The following is a 26,790-nucleotide window of genomic DNA, read 5'->3' as shown; positions in this document are numbered from 1 at the left end:
AGTAACATTTGAATATAAAATTAGTGTCTAAACATGTCAAACAAAATTTAGCATAGAAATATTTTTTAAAAAGTAAAAAAGAAAATAACTTTTGTAAAAATTATCAAATTTCGATTAAAATATAATCAAACTTCAAATTATCGCATATTTCTTTTGATACTGATTGAAAAATTTATTGCATACCTATGCGTTATAGAAGTTTCGCTAATTAAATTTGTAATTAAATTTCGTCAGGTATTAGCATTAAATCAATTAATTAAATACATAAAATACGAACTCTGATTAAAAGTATTCCTTCTATCGTAAAATATTAATGGAACATATCATTGATAAAGTATTTATTACAATAAAATAAAAATATAAAATTTAATTTCACGTTTTCACGTGTCACACGACACATGATTATATTTATATATTAAAAGTTATTTGCTATAAATAATTTAAAAACGATTTTAAAAAATTGAAACTTTTCTTTTTTGTTTGTAATTATTTGAATTATTCAAAAAATATAGTATGTTTATTTATTTAATTATTTTTAATTTTTTTTTTTTAGTTATTTGAAACAGAAAATAGCTTTGAAATTAGTTAGCTTAAGAATATAAATAAACTTTTTAGTAAAATAAAAAATTTCTCTCATTTCAAATAAAAATGATGCCGATAAAGTCATCAATCATGAAGAATTATTTCAATGACGAATTATGTTTAAAATAGAATAAAATTGACAAAAATAATTTTTATTAAAATGATATTTGATGTTATTTATTATAAAATAATAATAATAACATAGTTGATGATAGTTTTAAATGTTTCAGATAAATGAATAAAATTGATAGAAAGTTCATTATTTAAGTATATGAAATTTTTTATAACCTCAATTTTAATTTTTTATAATTTACAAAAAAAAAAAAAAAATGAAAGAAACAATTTCGTATACTTTTTTTATGTCAACTAAACATTTTATATTACTTATTTGTCTTCAGAATATTTGTTGATTTTAAATTTAATAATTTTAACAAATAACAAGAAAACAACGAAATGTTAACTAAATTATTTATTAAACAATTTTTTACGAAATAGAAATCATTGCTTTGAAATGTTCAATATTTAATTAACAATCATTAATTAGCAAAAGAATTCTTTGATAATAAATGATAATATATATTGAAATATTTTCATTATAATTTGGCTTAATATAGTAATCATAGTGATATCGTTAGATCAAAGTAACAATCATAGTATCGCATAACTCGAAATAGTAATCATAGTAATGCTATGAACTCAAAGTAGTAATCATAGTAATACTATGAACTCAAAGTAGTAATCATAGTAATACTATGAACTCAAAGTAGTAATCATAGTAATACTATGAACTCAAAGTAGTAATCATAGTAATACTATGAACTCAAAGTAGTAATCATAATATGGAATAGATGGAAATAGTAATCATATAGACAAAACATTAAATATGATTAATAAACTTTAAATTAAAATTGTGATTATACTGCTACTGCACAGATTGAAATAGTAATCATAATATGGTATAAATAGGAGGAATTATTTCACGTGTAAGTGATTAAAATTAATTAAATAATTGTCTCATAGCTTTTTCTTTTAAGGATTAAAAGAGAGAACAAATAATTATTATTATTAGGTAATGAATTTTGGTATAATTATATATAATTAGAATGAAAATAAGATAAAATTTACAACTGATATAAGTTAGAAAAGAAAATAATGATATTAGAATGAATGATAAATTATTAAAAATTAATCAATTCAATTAATTAATTACATGAATTATTATGTTTAATTAATTTCGTTGTTAAAAATTTTCAAAAATTTGCTAGCAATAGTTGTAGGAAATATTTTTTAGATTGCAATTAATAAAATTAAAAAAAAAAAACAAATGAATTATTTCATTAAATATTGACAAGAAATATAAAATAATGCAGCTAATAAGCAAATTTTCTTTCTAACAATGCATTAAAATGTTGAAAAAAAAAAGAATTTCTTTAAAATGGATTTAATAATATGTCTCATTTTAAAAAATTAAAATTTCAATAGAAAAAAAATTTTCTTTAAATATAAATGGTTTTTTTTTTTCTTTTTTTCTATTTATTATATTTACATAATTACTCTTGCATAATAATAATAATAATAAATAGTAATAATTAATAATAATATTATTAATAATGAATAACAATCGTAATAGCAATTAATAACAATAACGATAATAATAATAATAATAATATATGAATTGTTCTTACTGAACGAATTTCTCTCAAATCTGCAGCCGCAAATGATTTTTTTTTTTAAATACTTTTGATGATTATTTATTTATTTTTTTTGTCACATTTCAGATATTATTATAAATGATATGTGACATATCATATGAAAGTGAATTTTTTTTTTTCATCAATACTGTGATGGAATTGAATATGAATTCATTTGTAATCGCAGGTAATCATTTGGCAATTATTCATTTTCATTTATTTCAAATTTCATTTATTATAACAAATATTTTTAATGTTTGTTTCATTTTACTTTTTATTCAAATTAGAAAAACTTTAGCATATTTTCTGCAAATTATTATTTATTCATAACAAAATTCAATTCAATTATTCTATCAATAATAAAATGATCAATTTAAAATTAACTGTTTTAAAAACAGATCGATCACTTACCATATTCATAAACATATACGAACCATTATTGTGACCCTTTTTAATTAGCAATCGATAAGATTCCGAAAACCATTTGCTCAGCGCGTTCTTTGTTCTCATCGATGAGTGGAAAATTGAAAATTCAGGAGTGAAATCTTAGTTCAAAGGAGCTATGCCGCTCCCGGTTCCCGGCATCATCTGCTTGTTTCTTGCCGACTTGTCTCTTCTTGTCCGATTTGAACTGATTTATGCTATACTTATGCTTATAACATCGCGGTCCACGGTCTATCGTGAAGAGTTATCCAATATTCAAATTTTGAAAATGTTACCGGCAAACATGAAATGCAATAATTTTGAATAATGATTCAATGTTTCTGAGGTTTTATCGACTAATTCGAACAACGAACATTCGCTAAAACATATAATCTTTCATCTAACTACAAAAAGCATATATACAAACTTTTATGTATCGTAAAATCTGCTAAATAAGTTTTGAATTTAAATATATTTTGAAAAATCAAACGACTAACACCTGTGTATTTGCTTTCTATTTCATTTATTTTATTTAAAATTCCAATTGATTTTATTTTTGTGACTTGATAATTAGCTAATTACTTGAGTTTATTATCATTTGAAGATGCAATTTAGCTAAATACATTAAAATACCTTTTTTTTTTTTTTTTTTTTTGGAAATATCCAGAAGTATATGCACTTAAAATACATATATTAAAGTTGTGCAGAAGCATTAATTAGATTAGCAACATCTTAACTTTCTAAATTTCAACTCCAATTTTCTATAACTCATTAAGTGCATCCTTCAAAAATCATTTACATGTAATACGTCAAACGTGAAATGAATGACGTAAACTGTCAATTTGAATGAGTAATAATATCAAGAAATATTTTAACTCCTTTAGAACATAAATATTATTCTATTTGAAATAAATCAATATGACATTAGCAGGAGCGATTTTATTATAAAATTTTTGTAGATATCATGTATATATAACATTTTGACAACAGATACTGCTAACTAATTTTCAAAAAATTTATTTAATAATTTTCGATTTTTTTTTGGAGAGGGAAAAGGGAGTAAAAAAACATTTGATTAAATTCAGATACATTTTAAAAAAAAAATTCAGATACATTTAAAAAATGAGGCTAATCTGAGTGATAAACGACATTTCATACAAATATTTCAATTTATCTATAAATTTTAAAACTTAAAATCCTTGACATAACATTATTATTCTTTCATTTTTTCATTTTTTCTACCAGAAATTAAAAAAAAAAAAAGAGAATTTTTGTAACAATTGAATTTTTAATCGTTCAATTTTTTTTTATTTTTACCATTATAACAGAAAAGTTCAAACATATATAATTTTAACCATTTTTAAATTATAATTTTATATACAAAAATATTCCTATAAGAAAAAAAAAAAACGAGAGCAAAAATTTTTAACATAATTAACTGATTGCTTTTGAAAAATTTTCAAAAGGTTGTTGAAATCATTTTGCAAAAGGTTTTTACGTAAAAGCCACTCTTTAGCTTTTCTTTAGAAAACAATTTCCGCTAACATATCGTGTGGTGTTCTCTCTCTTTTTTTTTTTTTTTTTTTGATATTTTAATGAGTACTTTTCTTTATCTGAAATTTTTCTCACTTTTTTTTTTTTTTTGTTTGTTTAAAGGAGATCGATTATTATCATTTCCTATTTTGTTTAAATTATTGAATGGGATGAAATTTAACAAATAAATTATAATCTTTAACAATCAACCATTAATGAATCCTTTTTTAATTTGTTTAAATTTGAAAAAAATTTTTGAGTTAAAAAAAATTAGATTAAAGATTTTGTTATATTTTTTGATTAAGCATATACATATATATTTGCAATAATTATTACTATAAATTATAGTTGAATAGTTGATAATTTTATACAAATATTAAAACTTGGATTTTAAGTATTTTTGTGTGCTTTTTTGATGATAGCAATAGAGGAAAGATTACGATCGGAATGAAAAATCAGGCGAAATAAAAAAAAAAACAGGGATTTCTTGTTATCAAACAAATTTATGTATTTTCTGATAAATCATGGTTAAAATGAGCTTCCTTTTTTTTTTTTTTCTGTTCCGGTTTAGAACATTGATAATTATCTTATCTAATCAATATTGTTTCTTAACTTATTTTTTAATTTTGAAGAAAAAAATTTCCTCTAAAAAAAATTGGAAATAAAGCTTTTTTCTGCATTAGTATGAATCAAATTGCTATATTATAAATTAAAAAAAAGAGAAATGTTGGAGAGAAAATGGCTGAAAATATTTTGGCATATTTTAATATAGAAAAAAAAGAAAGAATTGATTTCTTTAATTTCAAAAATCAAAATAGAATATTTTCAACTTTTTGCTTGCAATTATTCTTTCAAAGAAAAAATCCGAAATCGAAACAATGAATAGACTGATAGTTTGAATTATCGATCATTATCGAATGTAGTTCTTCAAATAGTTACAGAAGCTGATGCATTCAACTGACAGTTAAGTTTCGATATTATGATTACGTCCTTCTGATGTGATTATTATGCTTTTCAATATGATGATTTCCGGAAATGATGATTACATTCTTTTGATGCGGTGATTACGTTGTTTTGATACGATGATTACGTTTTGCAGTATGATGATTACACTCTTTCGATATGATCATTCCGTTCTCGTGATATGATCACGTTCTTCTGATATGATGATTACGTTTCTCGGATATGATGATTACGTTCCTCCGATATGATTATTGCGCTCTCATTAACAAATTATGGTAATTTGTCGCACACACATACACACACAGACACACACACAGCATACATACAGACATATATATATAAATATTACTTTACTGCTTCGTCCTTTAACTTCCCAGACGTTTTTATTTTCATTAATTATAGCAATAGATGATATGAAATGATTAGTTCAATACATTGAATATTATATTCTAAAGGTTGTTTATTTGTTTATTTGCTTATTTGTTTGTTTGTTTTTAAGTTAAAATTCACTTGGTAACATATTGATAAGCCAGATGAACTTGTGAAATCCATTTTGCATTCCTTTAAATCCATTTTCTTTTCACCTAATTCATCCTTCATCATTCTTTAAATCATCATTCTTTCATTTTTTCTGGCAATTAATTTTGCTGTATTTTTTTTCTAAAATCATTCATAAAATTAATTCTATAAGCAATAAATACAAGATATGTACAATAAGATTCGTTGTTATTGATGAGCACATTATTATCTGTTAATGGTGATAACATTTTATCATTCAAGTATTTCACCTGTTCAATTTAATTTAACTTAAGTATGAGATGAAAAATCTTCGCTTTTATTTTATCTGATAATAATAAATTTTTTGTTTGTTTTGCTTGTTTATTGTTATAAGCTTGGCTTTAATTTAAGCAAATTTACCGTATCTACTCCTTTTAAAGTCATAATTTTGCCGTTAACCATAAATACCTCCCTGTAGGATTATTTTATTGCTAATATTCTAAATAGTTTTGAAACTACGATATATTAATAGATAGATATGTGTATATTTGGTTTGTATTTATTAGCAAGTAGTAGAAGTAAATATACTAATTACTAAGTTAATGTAACCTACAGGATTTATTACTAATGAAACAAATATATATATATAAATAAATAAATAAATACATATATTATCGTTTTTCTAGCAAAAGTTTTTTTTTTCTATATTCTTTTGTAAATTTATATTTGATATACACTAAATTAAATTTAATTCAATAAATAGCAATTGATAATATTTTTAAAATGAAAAAAAAAGCTGCCATATTGATTAGCAACCATATTAACTGATTTCTTGATAAATTACTACCATATCACATATTTATCAGTATAAAATAAAAATAAAAAATAGTACCAATGGATAGCTGTTAATGCAAAAATGATAAAAAAAAACGGATGTGATAGATATATTGAATGGCAAACTATAATATGGCGTATATGTCACAGTGATGATAGAGTTCTCATTAGTGAAATAAGGCAAAAATGCACCACCAACAAGAATGATAAATGGAAAATCTATATTCAATATATTATTCTGTTTTTTTTTTTTTTTTTTTTTTTTTTCTTTTTTTATTTTTTTTTTCTTAAATTCTTTCTGGAAATATGAGATGAAAAATTTGGAATTAAATATTGTAGGAAAATTAATGATTTCTAAGCCATGATACACCACTTATATTAATGTACCTTTTTGAAGTTATCATCTGAATTGCTTCAGTTAAATATTTAAGTAAAATATGTTTGTTTTGTTTTTTGCTTTTGTTTATGATTAGTGCAATTTGAATAGTTCTAACTGTAAATATGCAAAATGGTACAAATTGAATTATAGAAAATAATATTTGAATAGGAAAATATTTTTTTCCACAATTTTTTTATATGAATATAGTTAGAAGTTATAAGTCTGATATTTTACATATGAAAATTGTTATACTTTGCTGCTTAACCTTTGACCATCATTCTAAAATAATAAATATATAATGCTAAGAAATGACAAATATTAAAGTGATTTTTCTTACAGTAAGTTACCTTTAAATATTAGTTCTTCATAAATATGTAAGACTATATATTAAAAGTTATAAATTCACATGGTTGTACTATTTTACAAGCTGTAATTTATTTTTTCTATATGCGCTAGTTAAAATTAAGCAATATACAGTCATTATAAACGTAGATATTGTTGTTTTTAATTTCGTTTATATTCAAATTTTTATCAAGGACTAAATACTTATTGTAGATTTACAGCTTTTAGATTTTAGCTTTTAGATGACGTGTTACTTTTTTTTTGCTTTTTTTTGGGTTAAAGCCTTTTTATGAAAAATTAAAAGTTACTACTAGACTATTTTAAACATTGTAAGGTATTGCTGATGTTATAATTGCAATTAATTATCACTGTTGTTGTTGTTATTGTTGCTGCTGTTGTTGTCGTTGTTGTTGTTGTACTGTAATCATCATTACTGTACACACAGATGTTCTCATTCGGTGTATACCATAAGACAAGTAAAAGAAGGAATCGATATTTCGCCTTTGTCAATTCAAATAAACAGCAAACCTAATTAAAGAAAACTAGACACTAAATGTGTATATCGATATATTTATGTATATATATATGGGTGTGTGTGTGTGTGTGTGTCAGTCTGTACGTAGGAGAACGGGTAGAAATCCGGTATTCCGAAGGGCAGAAAAAACGATAAGTATTGAAATGTTGGGATCAGTATATTTGGATGAATATATTTTAATTTTCATAGAGCTCAAATAGTCTGAAGTCGGTATGTTTGTCACTTTTATCGGTGAGCTTAGAAGGAAAGAATGAAGGAAATGTAGGAAAAGTCGTAAATTATCGCTTTTCAGATTAGGGGATTCTCTTTAAGATTATAGTATTTATTGCGGGTTTAATGGGTAGTTTCGTGCTGTGATAGCAGGAGTGATTGTCGCCGTTGTTGTCATCATGATGGGAAAGGAAGGAAGAGCCAAAAGAAGTATAAAAGTCTTCAATTGATGAAAGAGGACAGGTAGATAGTGGTGCCAAAATTTGGCTATTTTCTAGTTCAGTGACCGACAATATGAAATGATATCATTTCAGGGAAGTGAAAATGTACTTTCTCTCTATTTCGCTATCAGTTTCCTCTAACTTTCCACAGAAGTAGCTGTTGATAATTAATCTACCAGTGAGGGAGGAAAGTTTTCCACTGATTACTGACTAATCGACTAGAATATTCCCTTTAACCAAGCAAACTAGTTACTTTTCTTTATAATACTGCTTTAAAGAAAAAAAAAAATTGAAAAGAAACTTTGTAGGTTATTTCAACTTTGAACTTTCAAAGTTGAAATAAGCTATTATGTTTCCACCAATTAGATCATCCAGAATGAGGAGACAATATTATGAGAGAGAGAGGAGAGAAAAGAGAGGAAAAGAGAAGAATGGAGTAAATCATGATGATGAGAAGAAATCATAAGGAGAGGTTGAAGCAGAATCAGGTTTATTTGAATGCACTGGAATGAAAAGATGTTAAGGTAATAGTAGGTAGATAGATAGGTAAATAGAACGAGCAGAGAGTGAAAGAGAAGAAGGATAAGATGATGAAGTGATAGCATCTTTTGAAAGTTGAATATTTGAAACGAATTAGACAGAAAATTTACCCCGCAAAAGGGGTAGTCGAGCCAAGTGAAGTTGAGCAGTTCATCCGTCCATCCGTGAACTGCTTGAGAAGTCAAGCACGTATCAGCTTATCGGAGATGGGGAGAAGGAAGAGTTCATCATCCCAGTTCGGCGAGCTCAGCTCTGAAGAAAAATTTACGACATTGTTTTATGGGTTCAGGAGCCAGTTGGCGGCATACATCAAAGATGCTCGCATCCATTGGGCTTCTTTCTCATTGGTTGTTGACGGGGTAGAGGCGGGACTCTTTTGATCTTGCCGATAAGAGGCTGAAGGAGGAGTAGAGGAGGGTTAGACCGAGCTGAAGATGCTCAGAGAGGTACAGAGGAATGGAGAGGAGGTGGAAGAGGGAGGGGGTCTCGTATTACTCTGACCGATCATCACGACGACGAGGACGACAACGACAACGGCGAAGGAGACAAGGAGGCGGAGGACGAATGTATTGGCAGGGCTGCCTGCAGGGTTGCAGCCAGCCCTGCATGCTGCAGTCCGCCCTGCTCTACCATCCCGACAGAGGCAGTATAGCACGCCCCATCATCATTATCATCATCATCCTTATTATATTATCATTAGGTGCCTTACAAATGGTACCATTTACTTCACCTTATTGAAACTTATCCCATTATTTCCTCTCAAATTACCCATTATTGCGATTGGCCGATGATTTAGGATGGCATTTTTGCAGGCAATTGATGAAGCGTAAAGAAAGATGATAATTGGAAGGTGGCGTAAGGAAAATAGACACTTTATAATAATTGATAAACGTGTAAAAACAAGCAAGAATTTATCACTTCTTTTTTAAATTTTTACACTTTCAATTTTTTCTCTCTTTCTATATTTCTAATATGTAAATTAATTACAAAAAGATGATATTTACCCTTTTTTTAAAATAGCTACTTTTTTCATTTAAATTAAATAGAAATTGATACTTAATGAGAAATAATTAATTATCGTTGTAAATGTTGACATTTTGTTGCTTAATCCTCCCATTCCTCTTAATTTGATAACAGACACTCCCCATTTTACTGGAATGAAATGCCATTGCTCGTTAATTCTTCGATCCCATTTTACGAACTTATTAGATTACACTAAGGCAAGTTTATAATACTCCAAAACAGAGAGCAATTTTACAGGCTGGATAATACATTATACGGTAGTTCACGTCGATGTATCCCAGTTGGCAAAGTCCTGATGATTCGCCTACCGTACAGCCTTACTGGAGTCAACACGTTAGTCAGGCAGCTAGTGCCGCAGCTACGCATCAAAAAGTTGCGGTTGCAGCAGCAGCTTATGATCCGCTGCTATATCCTGCCCAAAATTATATGAATAATATGAAAAATATGCTTGGTGCTGCTGCGCAATGGGTCGAATCATCAAGCACGTAAGCCATTTAAGCGTTTGCATTTATTATTTAAATTGTTAAAATTCAAATAAATTATTTGACTCAATATTTTTCTTTTTTTTTTTTTTATAAATTGGCACTTCTATTTTGGAGAAGTATTTATCTGAAATAGTAAAATATTTTATTTTTTTTTATAGAAACTATGAGGATTATTGCTAAAATTATTAGTTCAAATCTTAATAAGATCAGATTTGCCCAAATTATTCTCTCTTCAATTCGAACATCCCTAATTTTCTTCATTTCACTTTTTTTTTCTTTATTTATGTCATTTGCCTAACTATAAATTGATAGTAGTAATGGTGTAAAAATTTATCAGTTGAACTACAATTTTAGGTTACCTCCAACTAATTCCACTTTTTTTTTCTTCATTCAAGAAACTAGTAGGTCTAAAAAAATAAATGGATTTCTGGAAGTGATTTTTAGTTTCATTCCTGGTTATGTGTTTATACCAATTATTGAAATTAGGTCATTTAAGAAGGTTTCCGTTTTTTTTTTTTTTTTTTAAATTACATATATTTAAAAAATAAAAAAAAAAAAAAACAAAAACAAAACAAAACAAAAATCTTTTGTTGAAAATAAATCATAAGACATTACAAAAATGATTGGAAAAATGGAATTGAAAGTAGGAACTTACAAGATTTGCTACCATATATCAATCATAGAAACTTTTGCATATTCAGTTTTAGTTATTTCAGGATTCTTAATGCTTTCTCTTCCTTCTTTCTCTTATTTATCTTATAACATATATCAATTTTGATTTTGTCAATTTCTCAGTAATCTTTTGAAAGTTTAAAATTTTTCAGCCACTAGTACAAAGCTTTGAAATTTCCCGACATTTTTTTTTTTTTTTTTGCAATCATTTCAGCAAGCCACTTAAACATTTCTTGTAGAGCACTTTTCATTTTCATTCTATCAAACATAAATGAAATGAAATTTCTCGTTTTAGAATTTTAGAAATTGATTCAAAATTTGCGGAAAAAAATCATGAAATATATTTTGTTGGGTATCTGTTATACTGCCATGAACTGGTTTTGTTTTGTTTTTTTTTTTTTTTGCAACCCTAAAATTAAAGTAGTGAAAAATGATTGGTTTTAACTGTCACCGGCTCTCTCTGATGCTTCATCCAACTTAAAGCACTGTCAATCAGCAATTACTAATTATCAAAACAAATATACTTATTTGTGAAATATATTTTGAAATTTTATTATTGTCTTATAACCTATAACTTTGTTATCAGATAATTTTTAAAGTTTAACATTTCTGATAGTTTTCTAACTGAAAAAACAACTTACCATTAGGTAAGTACCAAGTATTTAAGTAAAATTGTACATTTATTATTGTGTATTTTCCATGTATCAATGAATTGTACAATGTTGTAATTTGTAATTAAACACACAATATTTTATTGTATTATGTTGCTGTAACATACATTTAATTGGTAAATAAGTTATTTAAATTCATTAAGTAATTTCCAATTGTAATAAAATAGAATATTTTGTTACTGAATTTGTTATCTTTCTTTAACTATCTCTCAAACAATTTCACTATTGTTTCTTTAACTTCAAAATTATAGAAGCATTTGTATTAGCAAATCATTCTAAAATCCTAAATATAATAATAGATTTTTTTTTTTTTTTTGCAATTAAAATTTATCAAATATTCGTAAAATTATGCTTACTCATAAAAAAAAGAAAATATTAAAAGCAGTTATAATTCTTCCTCAAACAATAGTAAGTATAAATTGTGCGATGATAGAGTGTGATGCTATTATCAGCAAATTTCAAAAATTAATTATTATGTCAGTTTTGTAAAACAAATAAGTTATTTCAATCTATAGAAGAACAATACTGTAAAATAATAAGTATATACTGCTAATGATTTTGTTATCATTTTCTTAGCTAATCTTTTAAAGAATTTAAGTAAAACTGATAATGTTGTTTTGTAATGCATAACTTAAAAATAAAATTATTTTAACACTTTTGCTAGAAATTTAAATATATTTTTAAAATTATTTGATAAATAGATTGAAGTATAGAAAATACTGTATTTGGCTTTTTAGAAAATGTGATAATAATAAATGTAATTAACACTTACTAAAAAATATTACTACAATAATTTTTTTTTCACTTTCAAACGAAGTATTTCAGTGGTAGCTGTTACGAATATTTGTGTTGATTAATATTTATTGATTTTTATTGATAAATATTTGTTTATAGTTTATGATCACAAAATGAATGAATTCAAAAAACTTTAGATATTTATTTTTTTGACATTCGATGATGGATTGAAAAAATGTGAGCAAAAGTTAACCCAGTGGTTTGAATAGGAAACTTGAACCCTACTAACGTACATAATTTACTTTTTATTGCTCATTTACGACCTGCCGAACTGTTCACTATTTCTTCTATCATTTCCTCTTTCTTTACATTTACAATTTTTTTCCAATAATCATTTAATGTTAATTTTAAAAAGTTAACCATTTTTATAATATTCACATTTATTAAATATCCCATTGATTATTTTGATAATTTTTTAATTTATTCTATTAAATTTACTTTAGCATTTTACAGTAAACAATATTTTCTGATAAGTTTAAAAAAGTTTTTATCAAATGAATGATTGCTTATTTATGCTTCATATTTATTTATCTTTTTCCCATGCTTCTCTAGCTTTTTATTTATTAAGAATAAAAGCATTCAAATTATATTCATTGATTTTTTTTTCTTAGTAAAAGAATGGAATAAATAATAATCGATCGATTAATCAATAATCATTTTTTTTCAATAATGTCTGTAATTTTACTTAGCATAATGAGCTATTATAAGTTAAGTTATTATCATAAGATTATTTATGTTTAATGATTGAGAAGTACAATCATTTATTTTATTGTTCATATCATTTTTATCACTGATTATTCTTCGTTAATAGACTATGCATGTGCAGTATATTTGACATCTTCCCATCCTTATATTGCATACATAATTTACATTTTACTGCTCGATTTACGACTCGTTTACGATAATGGCCGAATGTACTCTTTCCCTTCAATTCCCCAATTTTTACCCATCTTTACCCTTTCCCTCTGTCTACATCACTCATCTCTTTCAATCCTTTATACAACGTATATATATATATATATACGTATATACACCGATCGTACACTTGACCAGTCACCGGACATGAACGATGACACAAGAAAATATGACAAGAACGGGAAGAAGAAAAAAAAGGAGGGAGAATTGCAGGGATAAGAAGTCGAGAAGGTCACATTATTTTTTTCACATAGGAAAAAAGTGTTTACTGTCATTGTTATTCCTGTTGGCATTGTCATCTAGCTGTCATCATATCATTGTTGTCATCATAATCATTATTATCACCGTAATTTATCGTTATCGTCGTTATGCCATCATTATTGTCATCATTTATCGTCATGGTTTGTGGGTATCCTCCCATTAATTCAGTTTGTTCAATCGCACTCATTTTCAATGAAATTCAACAACACTTCATGTTACATTTTCCATAATCAACACAAAAATTCTTATTTCAGTCTTACTACTTTATTATTTTTACTTATATTATCTCTATTATCATTATTCCATGAGACTTACTTTTAATTGTTATCAACAAGGTTTATTTTATGTTATAATTATTTTGTTTTGTATTTCTGAAACTTTGTAAAATGCTAGGAATGAAGTTTAGTCTATCATTAGGACAATACATTGGCCATTTTCTACTCAGCTCTTGTTATTTTGATGAAACTTTTTTGTTTTTTTTAAATTTTTTTTTCAAGAAAAGGAATTTCTAACACTTGAAAGGATTTCATAGGCAGACTTTGAAAAAGCAGTACATAAATACCTGACCTTTTGCTATTGAGAAAAGTGACTGAAAAGAAAGCAGTAGTTTTAATCATTAATCTTTCCTTTAAGAAAAAAAGCTTTTTCTTCTAATCAGTATGTTCGATTCAAATAGCCACAAAATAAAACAGGACATATCATTTTTTGCTCTCTTAAGTTTCTTTTTTTTTTTCTTTGGATTAATGAAAGTGGTGTTGAAAACATTGCTATAAGATAAATTTCATTGGAAATTTTATTATTTTAAATTGTATAATTTACAGATTTCCAAACTATAATGCTTTACAACCAGCGTCAACATCGCATTTGCCGGTGATAAGTGGTGAACGAGCGGTGCAAATTAACCAGCCGGTGTTTCCATGGATGAAAATGAGTGGTAAGTCTAATTTACAAGTTTTGAAAGTGTTTAAACAAAAAAAAAATATTTGTATTAGAGATAAATATGATTGGAAATAAATTATTCATTGTAAAAATTGCATTGCATAGAAGTGAATTTGTTTTACTTCAAATTAAGTATTGCTTAAAATATTTCATAATTTAAAAATTAATTCAAATATACTTTTTTTCTTTATTATTCACAGAGCTAATTTTCTCATTTGAAAATTTTTGTTATGAGAAGAAATTTGCTTTGTAAAAAAATATTACAATCTTTATCTGATAGCAATGTAAAGTATAGCAGAAAAAGATGATACGGTAGCAAGTGATTTGATTGGTATCTGCTGGAGAGATCAATTTTTTTTTTTTATTTTGATCTGATGATGTTCTCTCTTGCCATTTCTGTTATTCCTATTATCATTATCGTAATTTTTGTGGAATTGATAGAGTATAGATCAAGATTTACTTTAAACTATTGGGTAATAATTAATTATTGTAGTATAACTTCACAACTGATATTGATAAATTGTTAAATAAAAAATAGTACAAAAAATAGAATAAAAAGAGTTAAATATGAATGAATGAATTAGTTAAATTTGTGTGAATTAGTTGAATTTTGTAAATCAAAAAATATATTGTTTTTATAACCAAAAAAATAAATAAATAAATAATAAATAAAAATAAAGTCATAAATAATTTATAAAAAAATCAAAAAATATTTTTGAAAAAGTTATTTAAAATTTCAAAAATATTTGACAATTTAGTTGGAATAAGAAACGGATAGTTTGATTTTTGCTATAGTCGGAAATGTGGTTTTTCCTTTTATTTTTTTCGTTTATTTTTTTATTTATTTATTTTTTGAATGATTGAATAAATATAACAGAAAGGAATGGCAATTTGGAATGAATAATGAATACATGTTAAAGCTATAATTTTGTTGATTGATAAGAACAATTTCTTCATATTAGCATCAAATGCTCACTACGCTACTACATACATCTTTGCCATTCTCTGATAACAAATATTACAAATAGGTAGATAACATTACTACTGTTATTATTATTATTACTATCATTATCATTATTATCATTACTATTGTTATTGTTATTATTATTACATCTAATAATGATAATAACACAAGGAAAAATTATTCTTTATTATTATTGTGTTCAAATTTTATGCTCAGCAGTATGTTCAAATTTAAATTTAATTCAATAAGAAAAATTTTTAATTTAATTCAACAAGAAAAATTTGATATTTAAATAATATAAGAATTTTTCCGTTGTTATTTTGACAGTAACTAAACCATTATTTTATCTAATTATATGGAAAAAAGAATGAATTATCATACATTTGATAATGAATGAATGCTTAGAATGAATCAACGATAAATATAATTTTGAATTTTAGGAATTTTCCCTAAGTTTTCTTTTTTGCTTACTAAAACTAAAATTTTTGTTAGTTTCCAAAAATAAATAGCTAATATTGTGGGTGTATGTGTGTGTGTGTGTGTGTGTGTATGTGTGTATGTGTGTTTGTGCTTTGGTGATATGCAATGCGCTTGTCCCGCTAATAAATTATCGGCAAAGATCAAAAGAGAAAAACTCAAATGTCCGTGTGCGTATGTGTGTATGTGTGTGTGTGTGTGTATATGTTTGCTGCTAGAAATCCATTGAGTGTGAATTGACGGGATATGTAAGGAGGACGAGCGCAACTGTTCAACAGGCGACATCGAAATTACTTCCCTTATTCGAGAGGGTTCAAGGTCCACCTTATAAATTTGACTATGTTTAAGTTTAATACTAGTCATAACAATGAGACTATTGCACTTACACTCAAAAAAAAAAAAAAAAAATGATATATTATTGTTTTCAAATATGATGTGTGATGATCAAAAGATGGAAGAAAACAGGGATATATATTATTGATTTCAAAAAGTGATCTGAAGATGGATAGCTTGTCACATTGAAGAGATTGGCAGTTTGTCACATTTAGGAAGTGTAAAACAAGTTTAACACTGTGAATAAATCCGTTGTATTATCCGATTAACATATCAGGTTATTTCTTTTCTAATAGCAGATGTCATCAGCTATACAGTAATTTTGCATATTGCAATTTTAAAACCAATGAATAATTGAGTACAATGTTTCTGTTAATTCTAAATGATAATTTAATTATTTTATTTGCATTTCGAATTCGTTAATTAATTAAAGTTTACATACAGTAATGCTGGCATTGTGGTTTGAATGGTTTTAGGAAGGGACCGACTGACTGACTGACTGACTGTTTAACATTGTCACGAAAAAATTTTAAAATTCATTCTAAACAAAAAAAAAAAAAAAGGAATTGAGCACATGAAAGTTTACCGTTAAGAGAGGACAGACTCTGAGAGAAATGAATCTTTCATATGAAACCAAATTTCTTCTACACCCATAAAATGGAATTACGACAATGCCATTGGAAAAATGCTCAAATCGAATGTTTTTCCTCCCTTTTTTCCTCTCTTCCCTCTCTCTCTCTCTCTCTCTCCCTCTCTCTCTTTTTTGTTTCTTTCTTCATATCCTAACAATGTTTAGTTTTTGCAGTTTACCAATCGATTCAACGCAAAATTTTGAAATTGTTTGCATATATTTTTTAATTTAAAAAATTTTTAATAATATTGAAATTTGGAAATTTTTCATATCTCAAAGAAAGAAAATTATTTCAGGTAAAAAAAATTAAAACTTCAGCTTGAAATGGTTTTTTCTTTCTATCTTCTTTTTTTTTTTAGAAAAAAAAAAATGTTTTTTGAATCTATATTACAGTTTATTTAAATTAAAACCATTGAAAACTTCGTATAATAAATGATTCTGTTGCAGAATAAATTGATCATTTCATAAAAATCCAAATTTTATGGTTGGATTTTAAAGTTAGAATTTTTATCCATAATAAGATTTGATAATTTTACATACAAATCTATCGATCATATTACAGACATATTGATTAGATTAGTCAGTATTTTCACTTTTTTCATTCTTCCGCTTATTTATTTCTTCAAAAATTTCAATTATAATTTAAAATTTATTAGAATACGATGATTATTTCCTTTATCACTTTCTTTCTCATTATTTTCTTTATCGATAAATTTATTTATCATATAATCAAGTACAATTGACTAACAGTTAATTAATCTATTAGGAATACCTAAGTGAATTTGTTAATTAAAATTTATTATTGTACAAACATTCTTTAATGAATGATAAACATTATTCAGTAAAACTGAAAATTTTGAGAAATTTTTAAAACGACTAAGGGAAATTTTTAATGCTTGCATTGTGGGGAATTTTTTTAAGATAAAATAAATACCAATGCTAAAAAGCGAAAAAAAAAAAGACTGTTGTGTGTGATTTATTTGAAAGAAAGTTCAAAAAATAGCGCCAATCCCAGAAGACATTTGTTCATCAGTAAGCTGGATTAACTGCTTTACAGATGGATGCCCTTGGTTCGGGAAACATTCTTATGGACTCATCTTCAATTGCTATTATCAATTGTTAACATCTTATCAGCAAATAAATTTCAATATTAGAATGATTTTGTTGAATGAAAATGCTTGAACGATTATCATCACTAATAATTATTACAATTCATACTTCAATTATATGAACGAATTATTATTGTTATTATTATTACCATTATTATTAATGATAATTATTATCAATTATTATTACGTTATTATTATTATTATTTTTAATTGTTATAAGATAGTTATTACATTATCAGTAATAATGGAAGTAATAGTAGCAGTAATAGAATAAAAAATTAGTTTCTTTTAAAGAATGTGTAGTGTTTTCAGAAAAACGATTGACATATGTAAGTAATCAAAAATGATATGATATGATATGATACTATCATTATTGTTGTTATTATTATAACATTATAATAACTCATACTGATAATTTAAGTAGTACCTATCTATGCTATCATTTTAACTCAGAAGTATAAAATGAAAATGGATGGAAAATTTTTATTAATTTGGACCATTTCGAAAGACAATTTTTTATAAATAAAAAAAATTTTTTTTTTTTTCATAGACACCTATTTTTGAAAATATTTTTTAAAAAATAAATGCCACGAATAGTTTATTTATTTCGTTTTTTTTTTTTTTTTTTTTTTTAGTGTGAAAATTAAAATCTGACTTAATCTAATATATGATTTAATTAAGATTCAATCAAAAGCCCTCTTACTTCATTAGCAATATTTATTTCTAACTCTTTATAAGCACTATTAAAATTTACCAATTATATTAATGTTCCCATGTATTTGCTGTAATTTATCATTAGACAAAGTCGTTAATTTCAAAGTTTGCAACAGCAGAGCAAAAGGCTACCAATATAGGTGACTATAAATTTTATCAAATTTCTTACATTCAACAGAAACCCGTGAGAACTACTATTCAGACGAGTTTCATTCCCAACTTGTGACACTTGTTACCATTTTAATTTACTGCTTACAACTGTTTAATTCGTTCATTAATTTTAGATAAACTTTATCAAACTGTACAATATTTCATGTGTCATATGTTATCATATTATCATTCTCATAATTCTTTGACAGTTTTTCCAACAATCTAAATGCAAGTCAATTATTCTTGATACATCAATAAGCAGTCATAATGCTATCAGATTATCTTAATATACTCATAATTAAATAATATCCAACTAGCTTATCCTATATTTATTACAGATACAGTTAGCTTATGATAAATGCACTCACTTCAGATATCATTAATTTTCATTTGTCTATTACAGATATTATGAAAAAAAAAAAGAAAAAAGGAACATAAGCTTCAAGAGATATGATCTCTTATTATTTAATTAAATTGACCTCTCATATTTATTTACTTACTTTTGTTTACTTTCTTTTTCTCATTCTTAGTTTTTCCTTTTTATTTTATATGCCGAATTTTTTAAATCGATTGCAAAATAATAGTTAGAAATAATTATGTTTGCTTTGTTTTCTTTTTCTTCCTACTGAAAGAAAATAGATGAAGATGATAAGTTTAAAATGATAACATTCTTTTCTATTTCATCTCTAAACACTACAGTTATTTCATCTTTTTAAATTTTTGTTTTCTTTTCAGATAATGCAATGGGATTTTTATTTTTACTCATTTTTGTTAGATAGTTTGAATTGAATTAATAAAATGATGGAATCGAGTCATCGTAGTATTTCTATTCATTTCATTCAATAATGGTATACTGTAGGAAAGAGGCAGGTGTGTATGTGTGTGTGTGTGTTGCTAATGCAGATAGATAGATAATACGTCGTACCGCTTGCGCATAGATAATACGTCGTACCGCTTGCGCATTATTCGTATGGAACTCATTTGATGATGATCGAATGATAGAGTAGCAGTAGTAGTAGTGGTAGTGGTAGTAGTTAGTTTAGTTATGTGATATGGTGAATGGATGGGTATAAATCAATGGGTGTGTTTTGGTGCTGTGCTATTCATGAATGTGTAATACTGATCAATAATTAAATGCAAAATTTTCTGATGATTTTATGAAATTTCAAATGAAAAAGAGAAAGCTAACAAATTTCACTTTTATCAATTTTTCTGTTTGTTTATACGAAAGATTATTATAAGATCAATTGAAGATATACATATTTTAAAATTACAAAGGGAAATTTTAAATTTTGTTCAAATTTTTGCATGATTAAAATTGTGAATATTAACAGGAAAGTAATACAACGATTTAAATGTATTTTCAATCTTAATGAAAAATTATTGGGATATTGATATGAGTTGTTTTCAGTTACATCTATTATTGAAATAATTGCATTAAATTTACAACTAAACAAATTTCTGTTAAAATACGAGATACACACATGAATTAATAAACTTATCATTTATATTAGCATTCTGATCATTTTACCATAAATATATTTCACTTAAATGTCAATGACAAATTTCGAAAAATAATTACAATGGTGCTGAAGATACTTGCAAGAATTATTCATTTTTTGAAATTTTATCATCATGAATAATCTTTGCTCTGTATGTAATCTTAAAGTATTCCCTCATATCATTACTCCACCATTATGTACATAAACTGAAAGTTACAAAAATGCGACAGGTGAAAATTATCAATTTTCCGTCTTTCCATTGTTGTTGTTATTGTTGTTGTTGAATGATTTTGATGAAGAAAATGATAACAACTCCTTTTTATCTTCCGAAATACATGTGTGTGTGTGTGTGTGTGTGTATGTACATATTTAATACATAAATTAAACGTAACTTTTTTTCGAACTTTTTCCACTGCAGCTGTTGTTATTGTTGCTTTTATTAATATTTTTCTTATTGTTAATATTATTATTACTATTATTGTTATTATTATCACCGTCATTATTAATTATTATTACTGTTATTATTATTATTATTATCACCGTCATTATTAATTATTCTTATTGTTATTATTATTAATTAATTAATTATATTACTATTATTATTGCTATTGGTATTGCTGCTATTGTTCTTATCCTTCCGTCAACTTTTTCCTTCGTTTTGCTTACGTAACAATATTTTGTTGTTATTTGAGAAGAATATATTTCATTTTACGATTCTTTGAAGTTTTACCGCTGCTCTTTCATTACAACCCTCGAGCAGTACTCGTTTTAGTGAAATTGGCCAAGTAAATCATTTCTAGATATGACAATATTTTCAATGACACAAATTAAACAAAGGCTGTATCACGTCCGCCACTCTTTTTTTAATTTGTTCACACTTTGTTCACCTTATTTATTCACTTTTTTCTTGTCTAAAAACGATAGAAAAAGAAAAACTCTAAAATAAGAACTTATTAGTATTGAAAGGTATTGTTCTATCTATTACCGTAAACTGCAAAAAAAATATTGAAAATTTTCAAGAAATTGCATAATGGTAAGTTAGAATTAAAAGTTTAATGTACCATAAGTATAGTTAAGTATATCTTTTTTTTTTTTTTTTTTTTTTGTGATGTTACATCAAAAACTATTGAGGAATTGTTCATACTTACAATATTATCCATTGTTAGTTACTAGTTTATCTGATCTACATTAATTTGCTTTATGCTGTAAAAATTTTTTCTCATCCATTTTTTTCCAAAAAATTTAGATATTTTAAATTAAAATTTGACTTTTCGAATGCAGGGATAATGCAATTTTTATATTAATTGTACTTTGATTTAATTTTTCAAAAAAACTGTGAAGTTTTCAAAAATTATTCATCGCATGTGAAACAAAAAAAAAAAAGCAATTGAAATTCAAGAATGATTAAAACGAAAACGTTTTAAAAAAAAAAGAAGTTCCTTTTCTTTTTTTTTTGCAAAAAAGCAGCATCTTCATTCCATTTTTCAGTGGTTTATCATTCCTTCAATATAAATCAACAGATATTTTGAAAATTGCTTTGACAGTTTCACCGCTACACATCAAAGACAAAAGCCGCTCATTCGTTCCTTCATCACGAACTGGGCTGATGATAGTGGTTAAGAAGCACAAGTTTTCAAAATTTCTTTATGAAAGGTATACAAAAACAAAAAAACGAAAAAGAAAACGTTATCTTCATATGTACCGTAACATTTTGGCACATACAGTATACCTTTATATTCATGTTTACAGTACTCCTTTCTACATTAGTTATGATCAGTATATAAAAATTGGTGCAGTTCTAGCGGTGTTGTCTTCTTTCTTTTTTTCTATTTTTATATCAAAAAAAAAAAAAATTTATAAATATAATCTACAGAAAAGTTATAGCAATATTACACTTAAATTATCTATTAATCTTATTCCAAAAATGAACGTTAACATCATAGAAGATTAAAATACAACTTTTGTTTTTAGTTATGGTGAAATTAATGAAAATCTCAGGCAAATTCAAAATTCTGAATTTTTCCAAATCTTATATATTTATTAAGTTAGTAAAATTAAGACAAAAGAAAACATTCGCATTCAAGAAAATTTATTAATATTAAGTGAAAAGGTGATAAAACTGATTGTTGAAACTGAAAATGCAAATTAAAACGTTATGTTTTTTGAATTGTATTTTAAAATTACAAAAAATATTCATTTTTTTTTTCTCTAATCTCACTTATGCTATTCTTAAGGTTATATTGAATTATGTAACATTATGTTAAATAATATTATATGTGATTGCCATTTATGTTTTAGTTATAATTATATTTTACGGAATAATTTACGGTAATGAATTGTTAAAATGATTATTAATCTTTGTTTATATGTTTCAGGTGGTAAAGGTGGTGAATCAAAAAGGACGCGACAAACATATAGTAGAAATCAGACGTTGGAACTTGAAAAAGAATTCCACTATAATAAATATTTAACGCGAAAAAGGCGACAAGAAATTTCTGAAAGTTTACAATTATCTGAGCGGCAGGTTTGTTTCAACCTTTGAAATATTTGAAGTATCATTGAAATCAGCTTAGCAACTAATTCATCCCTTAAATATTATTTGTTAAAATTATATAAAGATTGAATTGAAGAGCATGATAAATACTTGACAAATATTAAAAATTAAATTAGCACTAAATTAATGATATGAGGTGGACAATAATTTGCAGAATTCTGTGAAGCAGTTATTTTTTTCTTTTTTTTTTTTTTTTTGCCAAAAATAGGATCATCCGTTGTTTCACATGTGATTTATGTTTCATTTCACGATTTAAAAGAAAAAAAAAAAAAAAAGAAACACTTCACATCAATCATTATCATCATTTTGGTCGGTTACAAGAGAAATTTTGATGATTTCTGAGAAAGCAATACAATTTTTACATCATTTTTTGATACGTTGAAGTGTTATCAAGAAAAGAAAAGAAAAAAAAAAATGAACCTCATTAAAAGAATGTATTATTTTCAATTATTTTAACGTATCAGAAATGTGATTGGTTGATTGTAGACAAGTAATTGAAATATTACTGCTAGTGTTTTAATCAACAAAATCTTGAGGATGTTATTTTAGTATTTGTGAAATGTGAAATTAAATGATGGTAATTCTTTGCATCAACGAATACTTGTAAATGAGTAAAATTAATCATGATATTTGTATATCCTAGAAATTTTTAAAGTAAATTGTTTTTTTTTTTTTTTTTTTGCGACATTTTGATCATATGATTTTTAAAGTATCACTTTTAAAACAAAAATCTCTTTCTTTCTTTATCACCTCTCTTTTTTTTCTCTTTCTTTCTCTCACTCTGTTTTTTATTAAATTTCTTATTAATAATTAATTTTTGCTACAACCAGATTACCTTGGATACTATAACAATTAATCAGTATAATTACAATTCTCTGATCCATAATTTTGTAATGCAAATGTTAGGTAAAATACTTACCGCAAACGTAAACTTCGATAAATGCAAAAGTTTTCTTTCTTTGAAAGTTTAAATTGTTTAAATTCAAGTTTAAATTGTGGTATTATAAATTGCCTCAAATTAAGATATTATAATTAAGTTATGAGATGACTTTATAAATTATGATAGATTTAAAAGTTACTTTATGATACATATATTATTATTTATAATATTCGTATTTTGAGCATTAAGCATATATCTTTTTTATCTTTAATTATACTTAAAATTTTATCAAATTTTCACCTAATAATATTAACATCAATCGAATATTGTCAAATCAAAATTAGAAATGAATGTCATTTTTTTGATTTCGATTTGTTAAACTAACTTTTGAAAATGATGCAATTTCAAAAGACAATATTAGGAAAAATTTTCACCAATCTTTGATAAAGTATTTTGCTAACAAAAAATTTTATAGTTTCAAAAATTTTCAAACTTTATCTTTCTTTACAATCTCTCCGTAATTTTTTTACATTTCTAAAGTTAGTTTTGAAAGAAAGAAAAAGGGAAGGAAATAACTCTTATCAAAATTATTATATTTATATCAGAATAAAAAAAAGTTTCGTAACAAAATTTATAAAATAAATTTCTTTTTTTTTTTTGTTTCATTTAATCATATAACGGAATTTCATTCCCTTTGTAATGAAAATAAACCGGCATGTATCCGCCGGTATGGGGTTTTCCTAATTTATTGCATCACCTGGGTGGTCCCATTAGAGCAAGAAAAGAAGGGAATTGTCCCGAGGACAAAAATGAACATTCTTTTCATTTATACTAAACATGAGCCTCTGTTTTCTTTTTTTTTTTTTTTTTTTTTTCACCCGTTCCGTTTTTTTCTCCCTGAATAAACTTTTCTTTGTTCTTTGCCGACTTGATTTCCCTTTTTTTTTTTTGGATATTAATCATAAAAATCTTTTGTCTTAAAGACAAAAAAGAAAAAAAAAAAACTTTTAAATAAGATTGTCGAATGTTTGTTTATATGAAATAGTAATTAGTGATAAAATAAATGAATTGATTGATTTGAAATTAATATAAAATTTAGGATTTAAAAAAAAAAAAAACTTTTAAAAATTGAATAATTAATTTCAGGTGAAAATATGGTTCCAGAATAGGCGAATGAAGCATAAAAAAGAATGTAAAGGTGAAGTAACAACAGTAAATGAAAGTGATGAAAGTGCCGATGAACAGATACCATCAACATGACAAGGATTAGTGGGATAAAGGTTTTAAATAAAAAAAAAAAAAATTAATCAAAAATTTCACTCTTATTACGGCTAATAGCAAAATGTTATTTATACTTTGATTAGGTGAAAAAATACTGTCAATTTAAATTTGTAAAATTAATTAATTAATTCTAAGCATAATGAAAATAATGCACTGATCACTTTTCAATATGTTATGTATAACCTTTGACACTAATAAGCAATCAATCATTGGCGATATTAACGAGTGCATCGACAAAGAGATCTCAACAAAAATTTTTTATATAATTATATATATATATATATATTTTTTTTGTATTTTTCATTTGTTCTCTTTAACATATTTTTTATAAATGATTCTATTAATATATGAATAGAATTTGAAAAGATTTTGAATGATTTCAAACATAAATTAAAAAATAAAAAGCAAAAGAAGAAAAAAAGAGAGTAAAAAAAAAAATTGAATTTTGGGAAGAAAGCGAATTTTTCAAATTTTATCAATTTTATCTGAAAAGCACTTTCTAAGCAAATAAAATAATTTTTTTTTTTTTTAAAACGTAAATGGAAATATGTCAGAGAGGTATACCAGAATTGGTGTTAGAACTGATAATATAAGTTTGACTTGTAATTGTACAATTATTAATTTTTGCTTTTTTGCTTTCTAATTTCAACCTCCATTTATTTATTTATTGATAATTTGATTATAAATTCGCTTAGATATATCTTTTCCTTTCTATGATACAATTATCATGAAGGAAATTTTCTTTTTTCTTTTTTTGGAAATTATTAAGAAACAAAAATTGAAACTTTTTGTGATTTTTGTTTTTTCTTTCTAAATTTTAATTTTTGGCACATACTAATAATGATAATACATTTTTGAGAGACAAACTTAAAGCAAATAAAGTAATAAAATTAGTTAAAAAATTTTTGCCATGCAATTATGACTAATATTTGTATAAAAAAAAGAAAAAAAAAAAGTGATTGCAACTATGCTTTTGAAGAAATTAAAAATTTTATTACTGTAAACTCAAGATTTTTGTTAAAGTCAGAGCGATTCGATACGATACCGAGAAATTCCTGCACATAGGGCAAATACCTCGGATCATTTCATGATTTCAGGTTATTTAATCAGTTATTGCAATTATCCTATATAGGACTTATGTTTCGCATTTTATTTGATTGTTTAATAAATGACTTAAATGAGATGATGAATTTAAAAAAAAAAAAAAAAAAAAATAGCAGTGAATTAGATTGAATTAAATTATTGAAAATTTTGAATTAATGATTTTTAATTAATCAATTCTGGTTAAGATTGTTTGATTTTACCTATAGCATTCTGTAATATAAATTGATTAAATTATTTTCTAAGCTAAAGTTTGCCGATATTAATAGCAAAAAGCAGAAAAAAAAAACGATTTGATAAAAATAATTTGAAAGAAGAAATGAAAGTATTAAATTATTTTTTTAAGCAATCAAACGAAAATATCGTAACATTACACTAGTAAGTAGGTTTAGTTAGTTTTTCTTTTTCTTTTTTGAAGAAAAGTTAAAAACAATAAATTTTAGGACTTCTTCTAGTAGTTGTATTATTATTATTATTATTATTATTATTATTATTATTACTATTATCATTATTATTATTACTATTATTATTATTTTTACTACTATTAATATTATTATTATGATTATAACTATTATTACTATT

The 26,790-nt window shown here is 25.1% G+C and overlaps 2 protein-coding genes across 3 annotated transcripts; both read left to right on the top strand.

Moving 5' to 3' along the window:
• Positions 1-8,957: 8,957 nt before the first annotated feature.
• On the top strand, positions 8,958-9,403 carry Bm9748 (Uncharacterized protein; the record flags this gene model as incomplete). Its single annotated transcript, XM_001902177.1, has 2 exons — positions 8,958-9,110; positions 9,194-9,403. The coding sequence occupies 2 exons, from the start codon at positions 8,958-8,960 to the stop codon at positions 9,401-9,403; spliced, it is 363 nt and encodes a 120-aa protein (XP_001902212.1).
• Positions 9,404-10,044: 641 nt separating this feature from the next.
• On the top strand, positions 10,045-25,086 carry Bma-mab-5 (Uncharacterized protein; the record flags this gene model as incomplete). Of its 2 annotated transcripts, XM_043077562.1 has the most annotated exons (4): positions 10,045-10,259; positions 14,395-14,507; positions 22,768-22,916; positions 24,973-25,086. In XM_043077562.1, the coding sequence occupies 4 exons, from the start codon at positions 10,045-10,047 to the stop codon at positions 25,084-25,086; spliced, it is 591 nt and encodes a 196-aa protein (XP_042933496.1). The 2 variants fall into 2 exon arrangements, with proteins under 2 accessions (XP_042933496.1, XP_042933497.1); XM_043077563.1 differs by lacking the exon at positions 10,045-10,259 and having other exon boundaries at positions 14,495-14,507.
• Between the last annotated feature and the right edge of the window lie 1,704 nt (positions 25,087-26,790).

This window comes from Brugia malayi (assembly GCF_000002995.4).
Source record: "Brugia malayi strain FR3 genome assembly, contig: Bm_v4_Chr1_scaffold_001, whole genome shotgun sequence".
NCBI classification, from domain to species: domain Eukaryota; kingdom Metazoa; phylum Nematoda; class Chromadorea; order Rhabditida; family Onchocercidae; genus Brugia; species Brugia malayi.
The sequence above is the reverse complement of the archived record's forward strand: the minus strand, read 5'-3'. Positions and strand labels throughout refer to the sequence as shown.